The sequence below is a fragment of the Corvus moneduloides genome, chromosome 1 (assembly GCF_009650955.1).
Source record: "Corvus moneduloides isolate bCorMon1 chromosome 1, bCorMon1.pri, whole genome shotgun sequence".
NCBI classification, from domain to species: domain Eukaryota; kingdom Metazoa; phylum Chordata; class Aves; order Passeriformes; family Corvidae; genus Corvus; species Corvus moneduloides.
This window is the reverse complement of record NC_045476.1, coordinates 47,920,047-47,936,387: the sequence shown is the minus strand read 5'-3', so window position 1 is coordinate 47,936,387 and position 16,341 is coordinate 47,920,047. Positions and strand designations below refer to the sequence as shown.

Genomic DNA, 16,341 nt, shown 5'->3' with positions numbered 1-16,341 from the left:
TTTCAAAAGTACAGATAAACCCCAAACAACTACAAACTAGCATACTTTAAACCTCTGTCCAAATTACTAAACTTGACATTATTTTTTTTTTGTGTTCTTTGAAAGGTACTAGTATAGGTACTAGCCCTAATACATGTCTTGTTTTCTATGAACAGTCTCCGATCCTGGCATTAATACCTCTTATGACCTCCCTGTCTGCAGTCTTTGCCTCATTGTACCCCTGCTCTGAGTGTATACAGCAGGAATTGAAAATAAAAAAGCATTAAAGAACTGCTGGCACCTTGTGGTAAATGTTTGAAAAACATTTTTAGCAACAGTTTAGACTGTAAAACATATTAATTTTATCAGTCATTAAAACTATTCTGATGAAAAAGGGATCCATGTTATTTTTTTCTATTTACCTCCCTTCTGTGACCTTTCAGTCCATTTTCTGCCTGCTGCCTACAATGCTACCTGGCACATGCTAAAAGTAAGCTTTTTTAAAAAGCAGTCTGTGAAGTTACAGTGGACCTGGCTGCTTCCAAATGTTATAATTTTGTTTGCAAGACTATTGAGTGAGAGGCAAGACTACTGAGGCAGAGCAGATTTGTATGCAGGAAAGAAAGCTTAGCTCAATGGAAATATGTTTAGGCAGAGGAGATAACTCAGATGTTTCCTTGTGCTGGTTTTACTTCTTATTAACTCAGTGCAGAGAGGCAATATGAAAGATGTGACTTGGGTGGGATTTGTAAAAAGCAGAGCAGTGGTTTGGTGAACTAAGTTGGGAGGTTTTGCTCAGGAAAAAGAAGAATGAGACTTCAAGGAGCCTTATCTCAAGGGAAGAGATGGGGTGGAAGGGAGAAGAAGGACTACAAAGGTCACAAATGTAGACTAGAGTAGGCCGAGTAAGTGAGAACAGGAAGAATAAAATTGGCATCATAGACCAGGATAGCCAACAGATTAGATCAAATATATGTGTGAAGAAGACAAACCAGAAAGCTCTTATATGAAAACATTTCTTGGGAACAGGCTGAGCTGTGTTTCAGACAGTATATCAACCTGTCTCTCATCCATGCTTGTTTCTAAATTCACTAGCACTCTGCACTTTACAGACCTTTCTCTTTCTATAATTTTTTATAGAAGCCAGGTTAGCTGAAATGAAAAATGGAGTTGTTTTCCTTAGGTGCATGATTTCAAGCTTAGCGAGAAAACTTGGGGAAAATATAATTGGCCTGAACAAAACAAAACTTCCAAGGGCTTCACCAAATAAAATCTAATTTTTATCAGTGCCCTTTTAAGCATTTTTTTTAGTGGATTGCTTTCATGGCAAAGTTCAACTTTGTTCCCAGGATTTCTGACTGTACAACTTTTTACACATTTTGCTATCCTTATAAAAGACAGACAAAATGGTTTAAGGAAATATTTTTTAAGATATTCATTATCTGGCAAAGACCAGGCTTGCAGTATTTCAGCCTAAAAAGGGAAAGTTTTGGAAGTTTTTAAAAGTAACTAAAAAAGGGAGAGAGAATGAAAATGAAGATACAACTGTCAACATAAGTTTTCATGTCATTCATCCTGCATCTTTTAAAAAAGTCAGCTTTATCTTTTTACATAATCACATTTATTATATATGCATAATGCTTTCTGTATGATAATTTATGTTATCTAGGTATGTGTTTGTGAGAGGTAAGCCCCTACATATGGGTATTATGAGCACAGCAGTGAGGCAGGTGAAATCAAAACAGTCACAACCTAGAATTAATCCTGGTTTTCCTTTGTGTGTACCTGATTGGCTCTCGATTGACTAAATCCTTGGAGCTGCTTTTTGGTAGCTGCAGCTTGCATTTCTTTTACAGTACTTGCAAGTATTTAATATGTTTTTGTTTGAGCACTATGGAAATGCTGACCAGCTAAGGAATGAGATGCAACTGAATAGAGATTTTCTGACTTGACTCCAAAATATAGAGGACCAAGAATCTTATAAGCTGTCCCAGGTAAAAGTTATGTGATGGCTGCAAGGGCTGCCCATCTTTATGTCTCCTTAGGCTGGAGACACAGAATAGCCAACACGGGTAATCAAGGCAAAATAAAAATACGAGAAAGTGAAGACATATTAACTGACCAATAAAAATAATAACATTCATGATAATCAAGCAACCAGACTGTAGCTTGTGCTCTGAACCTTGCCAAATTTGAGGCTGCTGGCAAGCCACCAAGAATAGCACATCCAACAGACAAGGGCCCCTCATCTGAGAGAGCCTCGCTGCAGTCTCCAGAGAGCTTTGCCCTACGAACCGACAGCAAGAGCATCCCAGCCGCTCTGAGCAAACGGCATGAGATCGCTGGGAAGGGAGACTCCGCTAAACTTGTGTTCTGTGTGAATTGAGATTAAATGAAGGGACTCAGTTGTTATTTAGTAAAAACAGTTTCCTAGGTTACCTTGGAGTAATTTTTACTGTGTTGGTATGATGTAATCAGCTGGTTTAACATTTAAAGCTAGTAAAATATGTGCATATAATTTTTTTAAAAAAAGATGTGCCTAATCACTTTCATTTTGCACCCACTTAGCTCAATATTAATTGTTTGCGTTGGCTGAAGATTTACAAACAGGCTTAGAAGTGTAATAACCTAGATTTCTACATCTGATGGCCTGAAAGTTAGAGGGAGTGAAGAGTTTTGTCAGACTCCTAGATCTTTCCTCCCACACATGCTGGCCACCAGATAAATCATGTGTATGAGTTTATAGTGGAGTCAGTGCTGGATGTTAAGCAACACCCAGAAGTGAAGTTCTTGAAATAATTTCCTGTGAAAGCAACAGTAGACAGATTTGTAATCACAGATCACGACATTAATCAAGTAAACAAACCATCCATTTTTTCCTGTGACATTATTGAAATCCCTTTTAGGAACACTGAAAATTGTACATAATGATACTGCCTAATAACAAGCATAACTGGAGCAAAATGGTACACAGTGCAAGCAGCTTCTCAGGACTGTGGAGCACAGATGTAAAATTCCTCTCTAAAACGTGCTGAGTGCCAGCAGACATCTGAAATACTGCTTAAATATTCTAGTAGTATTAATGCAACTACTTATCTCCGTTGTAATTAAAACATTTTTTCTCTTTAAAACTTTACAATAAGTTGCTTATCACACTCTGTCAGCCAAGAGAAATTTTAGGCAGGGCTGAGAGCAAACCTGTAAATAAGGGTAAACTTTGTCCTCTTATTCACTCTAATGAATTCCCACTCAGTAAAAGCTGCTGACAGCTGCAGACTGCTTGACAGCTACAGCTAATGTGGAGGAGTCTGTCCTAGGAAATAGGACAGGTGGGTTTCACTCGATGTGCTTGAAAATGGGGTTTGCTGGAGGGGAGAGAACTGGGTGGTGTTGAAAGGGAAAGTGCCAGGCTGGGGGAGGCTGCTTGTGGGGCTACACAGCATCCAGAATAGTCCTGATTTGGTTTAGTGTTATCATTAATGATGGTAGTGGAAGTATAACAAGTAGGGCTGGTGACGCAGGGTTTGGAGACATTGGCAATACCGAGATGGACCTGGATATCATACAAAAGGAACAAAAAAGAAAAACCAACCCAAAAAACATAGATGAGCTTTGAGTACTGAAATAATGGCAATGGAATGAAATTCAGTATTAAAAAATGCAAGGTTGTGCCTGGGGGGACTAATAAAAATTTCTAGAAGCAGAAGAAGAAGCTGGGAGATCATCCTCTGGAAATGTCTGTGTAGGAGGAGGGCTCATGGATTGTGGTTAAGTGGTCATGGAGTGGCAGCAAGCTTCTGTGATGATCTGTTCATTTCCTAGGAACTAGTACTTGTAAATAACACTGCATCAGGAACATGGCTTTCCAGAGGGGATGGGAGGTATTAGACTGGCATGGTGGATTCATCTGGAGCTGACTTTTAATACTGATGAAAATATTCTAGGGAAGGTGGTGGAAGGTTGCAGGAGGAAAACTTAGCTGATTAAAGGATACACACACAGGGTTGGCATGTTCAGCAGAAAGGGCTGGGAAAAAGGTCCTTGCAGCAGAAGCCTGGGCAGATATGAAAGAGGTACAATTACACTGGTAAAAGCCAGAGAAAATGATGTTGCAACTATTGACGTGCAGGGTGGTGAGACATATGTTCTGGTTATGAAGCAATTGCAAGAATATATAAGCCCTGAAGTGTTTCCATGCTAAATTCAGGTTAGCACTCCATGCAGGATAATTAACACACAGAATCTTGAACATAAAGAATGAAGACTGTAGGAAGGAGGAAAGAAAGGGAAAGTTTTGGGCAGACAAGAGAGAAAGAGTAAAGGCTAAGGGTTTGGAAGGTTAAAAACTGAAGGGACAGATCCCAGCTAAGAGGAGAAACTGACTGAAGGGCTGCTTCTCTTGCATCAAAACTATTCAGTTACAATCACAGAAATGTTCACTTATGTTCTATCTTGGGCTGTGAGCGAACTCCGCAGGTTCTCGGATGAGTTAGTCATCATTGTTTTAATCTGTTTATCCTGTTTCCATAATAGATATATTTTTTCTCTTTGAACAACTTTAAAACCTAGTTTGTTTGTTTTTCTTTAAATTGAATTGTGGATTATTATTCAACAAGGTGCACTTTTTCCAATACAGAATTTATGGAAGTGCCTTATTGACATGGGCTGCAGCCACTAAGGACAAGCACGACCACTTGGGTTTGTACAGCAGCAGGAACAAGCTAGTGTTGAGGGTATCCAAGCAGAAGACTGTGTAAATCTAGTAGAAACAGTTTGTGTGGAATGTGTGCATGCTCCCTGTGTACTTCAGAGTACATGCATGTTTGTATAGATACTTTTTCATTCTGGAGTTTGTTTGGGGTTTTTTATACAAGAATGGAAAAGCTTTGTTTTGATTCATAGAAACTGATGCTGAAACTAAAGCAGCATCCTGCACCACAGAATGTGAAAGTAAAGTTAAGAAATTATTTCTCTTTCATTTATCATCACAGTAAAACTAGTGGTGTAACTCTGATGTCAGTAAAATGCAGATGCTTTCCAGTCAGTCCTGCAAGGATGTATTTGGGTGTCTGCAATACATCTGTTTGGTTTTAATATGCTTGGAGTTAATAGATAGCCACATTTTGAAAAGAAAAGCATTGGAAGACTAAACAACTATGTAAATATTAAAACCATAAGTGGGTACAGATGGACCTCACTTGATTTCAGAAAGGATCTATCAGATAATGAATCTATGGCTGGAGAAGTTCCTACGAAGGAAACTGAAATGGGATTTCCTGGTTAACTCCTATTAAAAAAGAAAAAGGAAAATACATTAATTATTCCCTTTAAAAACATCTAGTCATGTAATAGCTTTATGTTACCAACTACAGAGTTTTAATTTTTATGACTGACTTGTGACACTGGAAACTTTGCATCACATTATGTTTCAGCAAGAGTCACTGCAAACAGGGAATTGCAGGCTGGCCCTTGGTTGTGGCTGCATCTCAGTTTCTGTGCTGCAGACCTGTGTGGTTTTTAAGAAACATTAAAAAATTCTAATTCACACAAAAAGAGGCAGGCATTTAGGTGTCGAGATTCTGGATGTAAATTAAATTCATATTCTTGGATAAAGCCAAGTTAAAAATGGTACCTCTTGGATCATGAATTTTCATCATCCTGATAGTGATTGAATGCTGTAAAGCCTGTGTGTGAGGATGAGCCAGGATCAACAGAATTACTGGGCTACTTGTAATTCATGGAACTCCAAAGCTTAAGTCAGTTTGTTCAGCAAGAGTCCAGAAAAGATTTCCTTGTGGACGGTTATAGCTGTTCATTTTCAAGGAGGAAATAGTGTACTTTCAGCTGGATTACTAACAAAAGAGGGCGTATCTTTAAAAACAAGTTATCTTGTGTATGTTTTTATCAGATAGCACTATGAATTTGTCCTGCTGTAATGAGGTTGACCTGAGTCTGAGCACTCTCCTCTTCCAGTTGGAACTGAGTTCCAGATACTTGCCTATTTTTAAAAAAAAGTTTCATTAGAATATTAGTTATTGCTATCAGGCTGAAAAATAAAGATGAGAGCTAACAAAAATGCATGTAGATGACAGTTTAGGGGCAGAATAAAATTTGGTTCAGTGCTAAAATTTGTTTTAGAGCTGTACTATTTATTTTTCAATGCTTACCATACTGCACTTCAGAGCACATATTTTTAATTACAGCATTATAAATTTGCTCTTTTAATCCAAATGTTGCTATTTCAGCTTACTTTTCTGTCTGCTAGAAGTAAAATGAGGAAAGAGCATCAAAACCAGATCCTTTTACCTGTTAAAATCTTTGAGATGCAGCTATATGTTATAAACTTTTCACTGTGTCCAAGACAAAGCCTGTAGAGTTTTGACTAAAGATTAAGATACTTGAGATCTAGAGTCAAAATAGTTAGTGTAGATGTATGGCAAAGCTTCTTCAAGCAATTCTAAAAAGAGCAGTGGCTCCACAATTTAACTAGCACATACTAATTATCTGTTAGAGTAATTAGAATCACAGTGGGGCAAGGGAACCTCATATTCACTGTGCATGAATAGTAAACATTACACGATGGTTTTTACCTAATTGCAGCTGTTTGCTTCTGTCCTTAGTCAACATCTTCCCTCTGCACTCCTGTGCCATTGGCTGGCTGGCTGCGATCTCTCGTGTTGGGGGTAATTGCACCACGTGACTTTCAGTGGCTGGCCTGCAAGATGCTTTGGGATCTTTCAGGGTAAAAGGTTCTACAGAAATCTAAAACATTATTAATTATTTGGCATAAATTGCTACATTGTTGTCTTAGGTATTTGTGGTTTACAGCTCCAATAAAGAGGAGGCTGCTCACACTGCACGACTCAGTGATATGTAACTGGATACAAGGCTCTTCACTTCCAGGTCAGCCACTTGCCACTGGCTGATGGCTATTTGTAGGCAGTTCTATTCCTAGTAGTTGAGTGTTCCCAGCACAAAATCCCCATGATCCCCAGTGCCTTTAACGTGCTTAGAACTGTTAATGGGAAAGCATTTCTTATCTTGAGACCATTCTTGAAGATTCATTGCCAAAATGTTTTGGGGAAGTCTACTGGCCATCATGCCCATTGCACATTTCTGTCTCCAGAGAAGTTGGACCCAAATTTTGGCAGTTCTTCATCCTTAAATATTTTCAGTGAGGTGTTTCTAGTGTAGCTGCACGTTTGAGCATGTGTGTGAAAGTGGGAGATCTTTGTTCCAGGTTTCATTTAGACTTCATCCATTCCAGTGTCTTATAGTGCTTATGTTCAAGAAATCTGGGGCAGTTCTCACAAAAGATATTTCCAGATATTTTATTTCATTACAACTTGGAGAGTTCATAGGAAAACCTTTGATACAGCTCAATGCTGAGTGCTTTGATCTGAGTCTTCTTAAACAAAGAATGTCTTTTTCTAGAGCACCGAAGTGACTTGGGAACATGTGCCCCATTTTCTTATGAGTAACTTGAAGAATCCACTCTTAACGCTGCTTTCTTTAAGTTTCTTCTGAAATTGTGGATATTTTCTTTCTTGTGTCCCTGCTAGTGACAGCTAGCCTTCTCCAACAGCCTCCCTGTGCAGACACTTGTGCAGACAGTCCTTCTGTCCACTACAAAAACATGGGACACCCAAGTTGAACTAAATGCTGAATACCACCGCATGGGTTTGCAGTGGTCTGTAACTGAAAAGGTTCACTGGAAGCAATTTGCAAAGAAATCCTTAGGAAACCACCTGGATGGTTATTTTAAATTAAAAAAGGAAGAGATGCCACTTTAAAAAAATAATTTTTAATACTGGGTTTAAGGTTCCATACATGTGATAGTCATTAAAGCTTATTTAACCCTGAAATTATCTGGCCTCTTTAATTCCACAGGGACTGTAAGGCTCTTGGGTTAGAAATGAAAAATAATGTCAGAATGAAAATGAGACTTTCCTGAGTGCAGGACCACTATTACAGAATATTTTCTTAATCAAGCCTCTTTAAGAGCCAAGCAGTGGAGGAAAAAAATAATCAGGTTATACTGCTTTCATCCACATGGTCTTTGCTGATGCTTTGGGCCACTGATTGACATAGGCAAAAGTCAGTCCCAAGGGCTGGATGAGGCACACTCACCTAAAATGCATGTAGAACCTGTGATTTGTCCATCCACAATCTCAACTGCAGTACACCCAGTTCTTTGTCACAATACGCATTTGGGATAATCCCACTGCACTCTGACATTTGGGCTCTTAAAAGTCAGAGCTTTCTGGTTGTTGAGACTGGAAACTTTCAGCAGAAGCAGTGATTTTTGTCAAGTTTCAGTTACACCAAACATCTGTGGTGTGCCCCACCACCCTTTCCCCAAGGATGAAACATTCTGCAGGGAGGGTGTTGCAAGAATTCCTGAACTAGACAGCTAAGCTGGAGTCATAACTGTCCTGGCCAGGGCCCTAGTTTGAAGAAGACTCCCATTAGAATTAAAACATCCCATAACTCTCATAACAACAGCCCTATTCTTGTTGAACATGGAAATTTAAGGCTGGGGTTGGAATGGGGGGAGAATGAAAAGACAGACAAGTAAACAGATAAAGAGGGAGCTCTTGCATACAAGTGGAATTTCCTCTGAGCACAGGATATTCTTTATCATTAACTGGTCTGTCACAGGAAGGAAAAGGGGAAAACAGTGTTTCCTGTTAGGGGGAAGAAAAAATCAATAGGCTTTGGAGATACCTGCCTGGAAAGAACTTTCTGTTTTCCCATCAGCAAGAACAAATAAGTTTTTAATTCCTTTGGATCATGATGTCTGTTTTAAAACAGTTTATTTCTTGAAATAGGACTTCAGTATAAATAAGTAATTTAGAAATGATCAGTAGCTCAGACTGCTTTGATCCTTCTTGTTCATTTCAGAAAATGCTCTTACTCCTGAAAATACCTTCAGTAAAACACTGTTTTGAAAGCAGTTACATTCTTCTGAGTTTATGTCTATGAAAGTAGTAATAACTAAAAGAGCCATTTGCCATACACATGCAGTCACTCCTGTGATATTATGGTTAAGATGCTCACAGATGGGCAGTGGATCTGCTATTGCTTCTGGTGAACAAAATTTTCTTTTGGAAAGAGCACAGCTGCCAGGCAAGTGTTCAAAGCCTCAGGATGACAACTACCCTGCAGCTCCTGCATCATCTCTTTGGTTGCATTGTGCTTCGAATATCTACAGTGGTAGAAATGTGGGTTTTTCAGAAGAGTGAGAAGAGGCCCAAAGACTGTAGGAATGGACATATATGCACAAGCAGACCCATGGTAACCCGAGTTGCTCAGGGTAATCCTTTTCTCTTTAGCTGTCAGCTTCCTTCTTTGCAAAACTGGACCTGCAGATTTAAAGTCGTGGCTCGGTTGTAGCCACATTCCCGTGTTCTGAGCCAGGGATCTGTCCTGGGCCCATGACAAAGTTTATAGCAATGTCAGTGGCATAACTGAATGAGCAGAAGCTGTGTAATCCAGCAGTGTAAATGTAAGAAGACAAAATAAAAAGAAGGAAGGAGGGAAGATGACCTCTTAGACATGCACAGAAAAAGGGGTGGAAGTTGCATTTTTTTAAATTGAGAGGGAGAAGGGGGGGGGTGGGGGTAAGCTTAAAATGAAACTATCAGCCAGGCTGGAATTAAAAGAGGGCTTTAGGAATGATCTAACTTTTATTTTATTACATGACAGAAGACAAAAAATCAATAGCTGGTAATTCAGACATAAATGAGTTATACAGGCCATTGACACAATGGACCAAACTTTATAACAACCACATCTGATGCTGTCAAGCCACAGGCTTCAGTGGCGCCAGTAATAATTATGGCTGATCACCTCTAATTCAGAGCTGCCTTGCTTGATAAAGGTGTCACTCTGAGTGGCTGCAGCATCAATATCAATTGAGGATGTCATCCAGCAGGTCAGGCTGCTGTGGAGAACTGTTTTTTTTTAATTGAATCGGACAAACCCTTAGTTTTCTCCTCCTCTCATTCTGTCTGTAAAAATCATACATATCTTAAACAAAACATCATTTGAATTCATGACTGAATCTATGTGAATTCAAGACCAAACCATGACAGACGCTAATAGTTTTGATCCGTAGAAATATATTCTAAGCATAATTTAAAACCGTAGGAGTATCCTCAGGAGGAGACTTTGGTACTTCACAATAATCTCTCTTGCATTGCTGCTGTGATCAATTAAAGAACTCACCCCAAAAAAACCCCAGTGTGGTAAAATGCTGCTAGGCAATAGAAATTGATTCTCCACAGACTCACATCATCATAAAGAAAAGAAAGCACCGTGACTTTGCTGTTTTCTTACTGTTTTCTAAATTTGGGGGGCATAAGTGCATCCACTGAGTGTTGGAAGACTGAGTTTCACTCTGAGATATGAGGCGAAGTGGCTTTGTGAAATAGTTCTCAATCTATAAAGAAAGGAGACACTTTTAAATGCTTCTACGGTGTTTCACGTGCCATTAATACATAACATCTGCAGTTTGATGTTGAAACTATTAGTCTTTGGATTGCTCAGGGATGCTATAAGTGCTTAGACATTTTAATTTATTATTATTGTTGTTGTTATTATTATTATTACTTAGGCTTTGCCTTCTGTTGTGGACCAACTGCTTGGTACTGCATTGACTACAATCAGTTGGGAGTGATGAACAGTGAGAAAGCCCTCTGTGAGGGAGGACATGAGAGGTTTTTCAGCCACGACCACTGTAGCATTTAACATCAGGAGGACTTTGATGAGGCAGAGGACTTTGCACCACAATAGCTTATCCCTGCGTGCGTAAAAGTTGATTATAAGTTCCATTTAGAAACATTCTCTATGCTTAAAACCCCCCCAGACTTGGAAGAGAAACACTGGAAAGGCAATAAGAGCAGCACCGCAGTGAGTTAGTTATAAGCTTGCTGTGCCGTATGGCTTTCCTGGTACTTTTTTCTGTTGAGGGGAAAGAAGCCGCCTTGCACCTGTGTGTTTGCATATGGAGGAATACGGTGCAAGAAACAGCTCCGTCGTTTTCCTTCAAAAAGCTGGGGCTCAATTCCAGCTGTGCTCTGCTGAGGCAGAGAAATCCCAGTTTAAGGGATAACCTGCAAAGCAACGCTCTCCATCCTCCCAGACCCCTCGCCCCCCATACACGCTGCTCCCCTGCTTCTCTGCTGCCCTCCGCAACTCGGGCTCGGTCTTCCTCCTTTTCCAATAGCCGCATCTTCCTGTGCGGGCGTTCTGGAGGGACGCAGGATCTTCTGGTGATCCCCGGTCAATCGTGTCAGCCCCGTCCCTGGTCCCAGGGTTTTCCTACGCTCCGGCAGGCAGCTGCGCAGGCCCTTCGCAGGCAGCACTGTTTCTTTCTCTGTTTACTCGTTTCCAATGGCAATTGCACCACCGAGTCTCAGTACGTCTGGAACTTGGCCTGGGGCTGTTTTGGTTACATTGAAGTTTTTGCTTCAGCGCTGCCAGATTTAAATGGTGACTTCACCAGCACTGAGCTAAAAAGGAGAAAAGGGGAGGAGGGAGGTAGTGCAGCGAGCGGGAGCGAGGGAGAGGGCCAGGGCATTACATCATCGCTTGGACGGGAATCAAATGGGAAGGATATGACTCACTCGGGCTAGTTAAGCTTTGGCTCAAGTTCTACATACACTCATTCCAGGGCTCTCATGTTCTGCACCTCAGCAGGGAATTCAGGCTCAGTGATGTCCATGAGGTTTGTTTTTAATTTTCTTTTCCTTTTCTGATTTCTATATAGTTTCCCCCCCTCCTCGCCTTCCTCCTCCTCCTCTCCTCCTCCCTTCCCGAGTCCCCCTTTCCCACTCTTTTCCACTTCTACAGAGTTTGTTTTCTGGTGCGTGTAACCTCAGCTCTTAGGAGCAGAAGCTGTTTTTAAGACCAGACCAAACCCAAACAAGGAGCACAGCAAACTTGAGAGAAGTTTGGTAGTTTGTTGTCGTTTGGTGTCCCCCCCCCGCCATCATTATGTTGTTCCTAATCGGAGGAGACAGGGAGAGAGTTAAAATGCAGGAACCAATCGCTTGGACGGTGATGTAATGCTGGAACTGCAGGGTTGTTAAGTAATGTGAGAGGAAGGGGGTCAGGGTTGCAAAGCATTTACCTGCTGTCAAGGGGCTTTAAGTTTATTATCAATTGCAGTGACTGTAACTGGCTTCAGACTGCACTCTCTAATTATTCACAGACTCCCCTTTTTTATCTTTTATTATTAAAAGTAAAACTATATTATGGTATTTTAAAAAATGTGATATTATCACAGCTGCGAATTATTTTCCACCGGGGTTTTTTGATATTTTTAAAATAGCTTGAAACTGGATGTCGCTTTCACAAGAAGCCCGGAGAGAGCGAAAAGAAAAGAGAAAGGCAAAAAGGGGTGGTTCTTCGAGCGTGGCTGGCGAATTTGAAACTGTTTGAAGAAAGCAGTTCAGCCTCTGCCTAGCAGAGCGAGTAAAAGCTTCTACTGTTGGAAATCCGCTGTAGAAAATAAAGCGTTTAAGGGAGGCAGATTGCAGAGCTCATCCCAACGAGGCTCAGCGTTTCATCCCTAACACTTGTCAGCAGTATTCTGATCCTTAGCTCACCCCGGGCTCGTGGCTGTCTTGCCTTAGCTGGAACCGCGGAGGTCCCGACCCTGCACAGCAGATCCCCTCCTGCCACGGTTCTGCTCTCTAGAGCTGCTAGGGTCCTGGGGCACCTGCCTACATGGATTTCCTTTGCAGGACAGAGCACTGTGCTTGTCTTATTAAGTCTGTCAGTCTCCCTACAGACCTTTCAGTCTTTTTCCACATAGCTAACTGTCTCTAGGTCTGGTGTGGAGAGAGAAAAGGTAGCTCTTCCCGGAGTTCACTGGGAGTACCTTGCCCTTAGGGTGGGCCACAGAGTTTAACACTAAGCCCGTGCTCGGGCATTGGTTGTGTTTAGATGTGGGATGAATGTGTGCTATCAGGTGTGTGTTGGTGTCCTGAGGATACCCGTTCTGCTCGGACGAGCTCTGCATCAGGTTTCTGTGTCAAGAGCTGTCTGCTCTTAAGGTATGACTCTCACAAACGCCTCTTTCAAAGGGAATTTCTGTCTCTGAGGAAGCACTGAAGTCCACTGGAGTTGCAGTGGACTACAGATTTGCTTGGTTAATTAAAGATAGCCTTAAACATGCTCTTGGGGGTTTCGTGATTTTTTTTTTTTTAAATTTTTTTACAACCTGTATTGGGGGCCAACTGAGCCAAATAACAGTGTTGTTCTGTGGTTGGTGGCGAAACCTCCTGCTCTCTTCCTGAACAAGACAAGAGCCTGTGGCCAGCTCCTGCCTTCCCTTCCCTCTGGTAGCCCTCTGCAAAGCTGTCTTATGTCTACCTGTTATGTTCCTGCACTTTATTCACAGGTTTTCCCTAAGTGCCCTGATTTTCAAGCTCCTCAGTCAACTGCTCAAGCACAAACAATCGCTCACGGGCCAAACTTTTATCATTTGAGAGCCCAACGTAAGGCCGCACCCAGCCCTGGCCCACGTTGCAGTGCAGATACACCATATGGATTGGATTGCGCAGTGCTCTGTTGGGGAGGTGTGGGTTGAGGAGGGAGCTGTGCTGCTGCAGGAGTTCCCGTAGGATTTCTGACTCATACTTTCTCCTAGAAATGTTGGGAAGTGCAGCTTCACGGCCCATCAGAATAAAGCCTAGTAGATTCTTTCCTTTGCCTGCCTGCTTTAGATGCTGGGATGGACTTGTCTTCACTCTTTCCCTTCCTGCCTTTTGTGGCTGGAGTCTTTGTTCAGTAAAAGTCCATCAGTGTTTTCCTAAGATAGTGTCTAGCCATGCTTGCAAGATGCTGGGCAGAAGATAACAGGCTGTCACACTCCATCTTTCCTCTGCAGAAATGCATCCCTGCTATTTCTTTTATAAAACCACGTAAAATACGCTGTGCAGCGTATCTTGAGAGTCTTTGGGTATTGGATTGCATTCCACAAGGGATCAGAGTCTCACTTGTCTGGTCCCAGCTACTAACATGTCACCTGTCTGGAAGGGTAGCAAAAGAGAACATCTTGGTGCTCTAGATGGTGTGGACTGACTGATGACCCTGCTGTGTACCTAAACTTTCGCAAATTATCCACCCTGCTGATTCATGCTCGCTGAAGTTAGGTAAAGGGTGTAAAGAAGTAAATCCTTCTTGCCTTTCAGAAGTGCACTGCATCTCTATGTTACAATTTACTGCTGCTACTTCACTGATTTCAACACAGCACCACAGGAAAAACAGTTGTAAAAGCTTCTTTCAGAAAGCTGCAGTTGTGAATTCCGTATGCATACACACACAGGTGTATGTATGTATGTATGTATGTATGTATATTGGTTGTTGAAGCAACAAAACACATAATTAACGAAGTAGAACTGTCCAGATTAGAGTCAGATAGCTCCGGTTGTGCTGGACAGGTGCTTTTTAAATGCATGTTCTTTTTGGACAACAAAAAAAGGAAAGTAGCTGCCCATTTGGATTCCTCTGCTGCTAGCTGCTGGGACTCAATGTGTGGGACTTGCAGCTTCATGGTCAGAGGTCAACAGCCCTGACAGTCAAGTTCCACATTTGAAGCTGGGTCTTTTGGCAAGAGGATTTTCTTATTGAAGGATTATATCTTTAAGGGACCTAATTTTTAAACAGCAGCCAAGAGAAATGTTAACAGTGCTCTGAAAATGAGCATCAGAAGATATATTCAGAAGCACATGTAACCTGTCAAACAAGCCAGAGGCCAAACACACCAGAGCTTGGGAGTGATGTTTGCACTGGAGAGCCAACTGTGCGTGGTCGGCCTGTGAAGAAAGGCAATCTGCTCCGAGCAGAGCCCGGCTGGACGAGTCCCAGTAAATTTTCCCCACCAAGATCCCAAGTAACATTTCTGCCTGCATTGCTGAATGTGTGCATTGGCAGAATATCTGCTCTATAAGCTGTGTGATTTTAAGCCATAATTTGGTGCTCTTTAGCTGGTCTCTTCATGCACAAAAGAATGCCAATTCTGTAGTTGCAGTACAAAAGGAAGAGGTAAATATCAGACAGCTTGTTTTTATTTCACTGAATGTGATCCCTCTGCTCCTGAATTCCTCAGTTTTCCTAGCTCTAACTTGAGACCTTTCCCTTAGCCTTTTTTGGAAGACTTGGTTGATGTTTGTGAAGTCCAGAGAAGCTTTCAGAGCTGGTGTCATGAGTGCTGGTATCAGAGCAGGTCAGGTGTTGGTGTTTGACAGAGGTGGTGGCAGGGCTGGCAGCTCATCAAGTTTTGGACACAGCAGGCAGGAAGACCAAGTTGTTTCCTGCACCTGGGTGGGGGTGCTGGGGCAAAGTGGCCTCCTGTGCCCTTCCCCATCTCTCTCTCCTCTCACCTTGCCACCCTTCTTTTGTTCATCCTGCACATGCCTGGGCCGTGTTCAGCCCAAACTGTTGAGATCAGCTTTGCTGAAAATTACACTTCAGATCAAAATGTGAGTTAGGTTCCACCAGTGTGAAGTGAATGCTGGGTCTTTCTCTGCAGCTACAGATAAACCAGATAGGAAGGTAATTACATCTCATTCCTATCTGACTCCCTTATTTACCATAATTTCTTTTAATCCCTTTGATACTCATCATAATAATGTTAATCTTAATGAACTCATTTGGTATTAATGCGGATGTGATTTGTAAGTTCAGAGCAGGCTTGCCATCCTTGTTTAGCGTTCATTAATATCCACTTAACTCAGTTTATGCTCTCTTTCTCCTGCAAATGGACTTGGATATCTTTGTCTTCCACCTAGATGATGTGGCAATTCCCACAGTGGAACTCTCTTTCCACACTCAGGTTTGTATTTCCTTCCTATTCTTCTTCCTACTTACAAGGTCCCAGAGCAAAGAGCTGTTGGAAACACTGCATCCATCTACTAGTGGCTTTCTGTACTCAGTTGCTTAGTCATTTCTTCCACTTTCAACATCAAAATTGAAGGAACCCTTATCCTCTTATTTCTCATTCATCTGGCATTCCTTCTTAGATTGCTTCAGAGATATTACCTTACTATAGCCCTTGTTTTATTGTCTCAGAGGGTGAAAAAGTAAGAGACACAACCCCTAGTCTTGGCAAAGAGTCAAATTATTTGTTGCTTACTCCCGTACTCTCCCCAAACGCTCTGTTTATGGGTGGGGTACCTCGCCCAAACAGTTTCCAGTGTGACCAGCCAATTTTAGTGAGTGAGGACTACATTTGGATGTTGAGCCTGATCCAAATCTCATTGCAGTGAATGGGAGAGCTGAGTTGATGGGCTTGGGATAAAATCTGTGGAACTATTCTCTTCTCAGTCCTTTGAGCACCCACGTATTTTT

General features: G+C 41.6%; 1 protein-coding gene across 7 annotated transcripts in view; it reads left to right on the top strand.

The window, feature by feature from the left end:
- CREB5 (cAMP responsive element binding protein 5) overlaps nt 1-16,341 on the top strand; it is a 258,063-nt gene that overhangs the window by 143,135 nt on the left and 98,587 nt on the right. Inside the window, exon 1 of one of the 7 annotated variants that reach the window (XM_032109025.1) lies at nt 11,615-11,710. The exons of the other annotated variants lie outside the window; for them this stretch is intronic. Within the exon in view, the coding sequence (XP_031964916.1) occupies nt 11,664-11,710 (47 nt within the window). The 5' untranslated portion in view covers nt 11,615-11,663. Of the gene's footprint in view, nt 1-11,614; nt 11,711-16,341 lie in introns of those variants that run through there. 7 annotated transcript variants of the gene reach the window in all.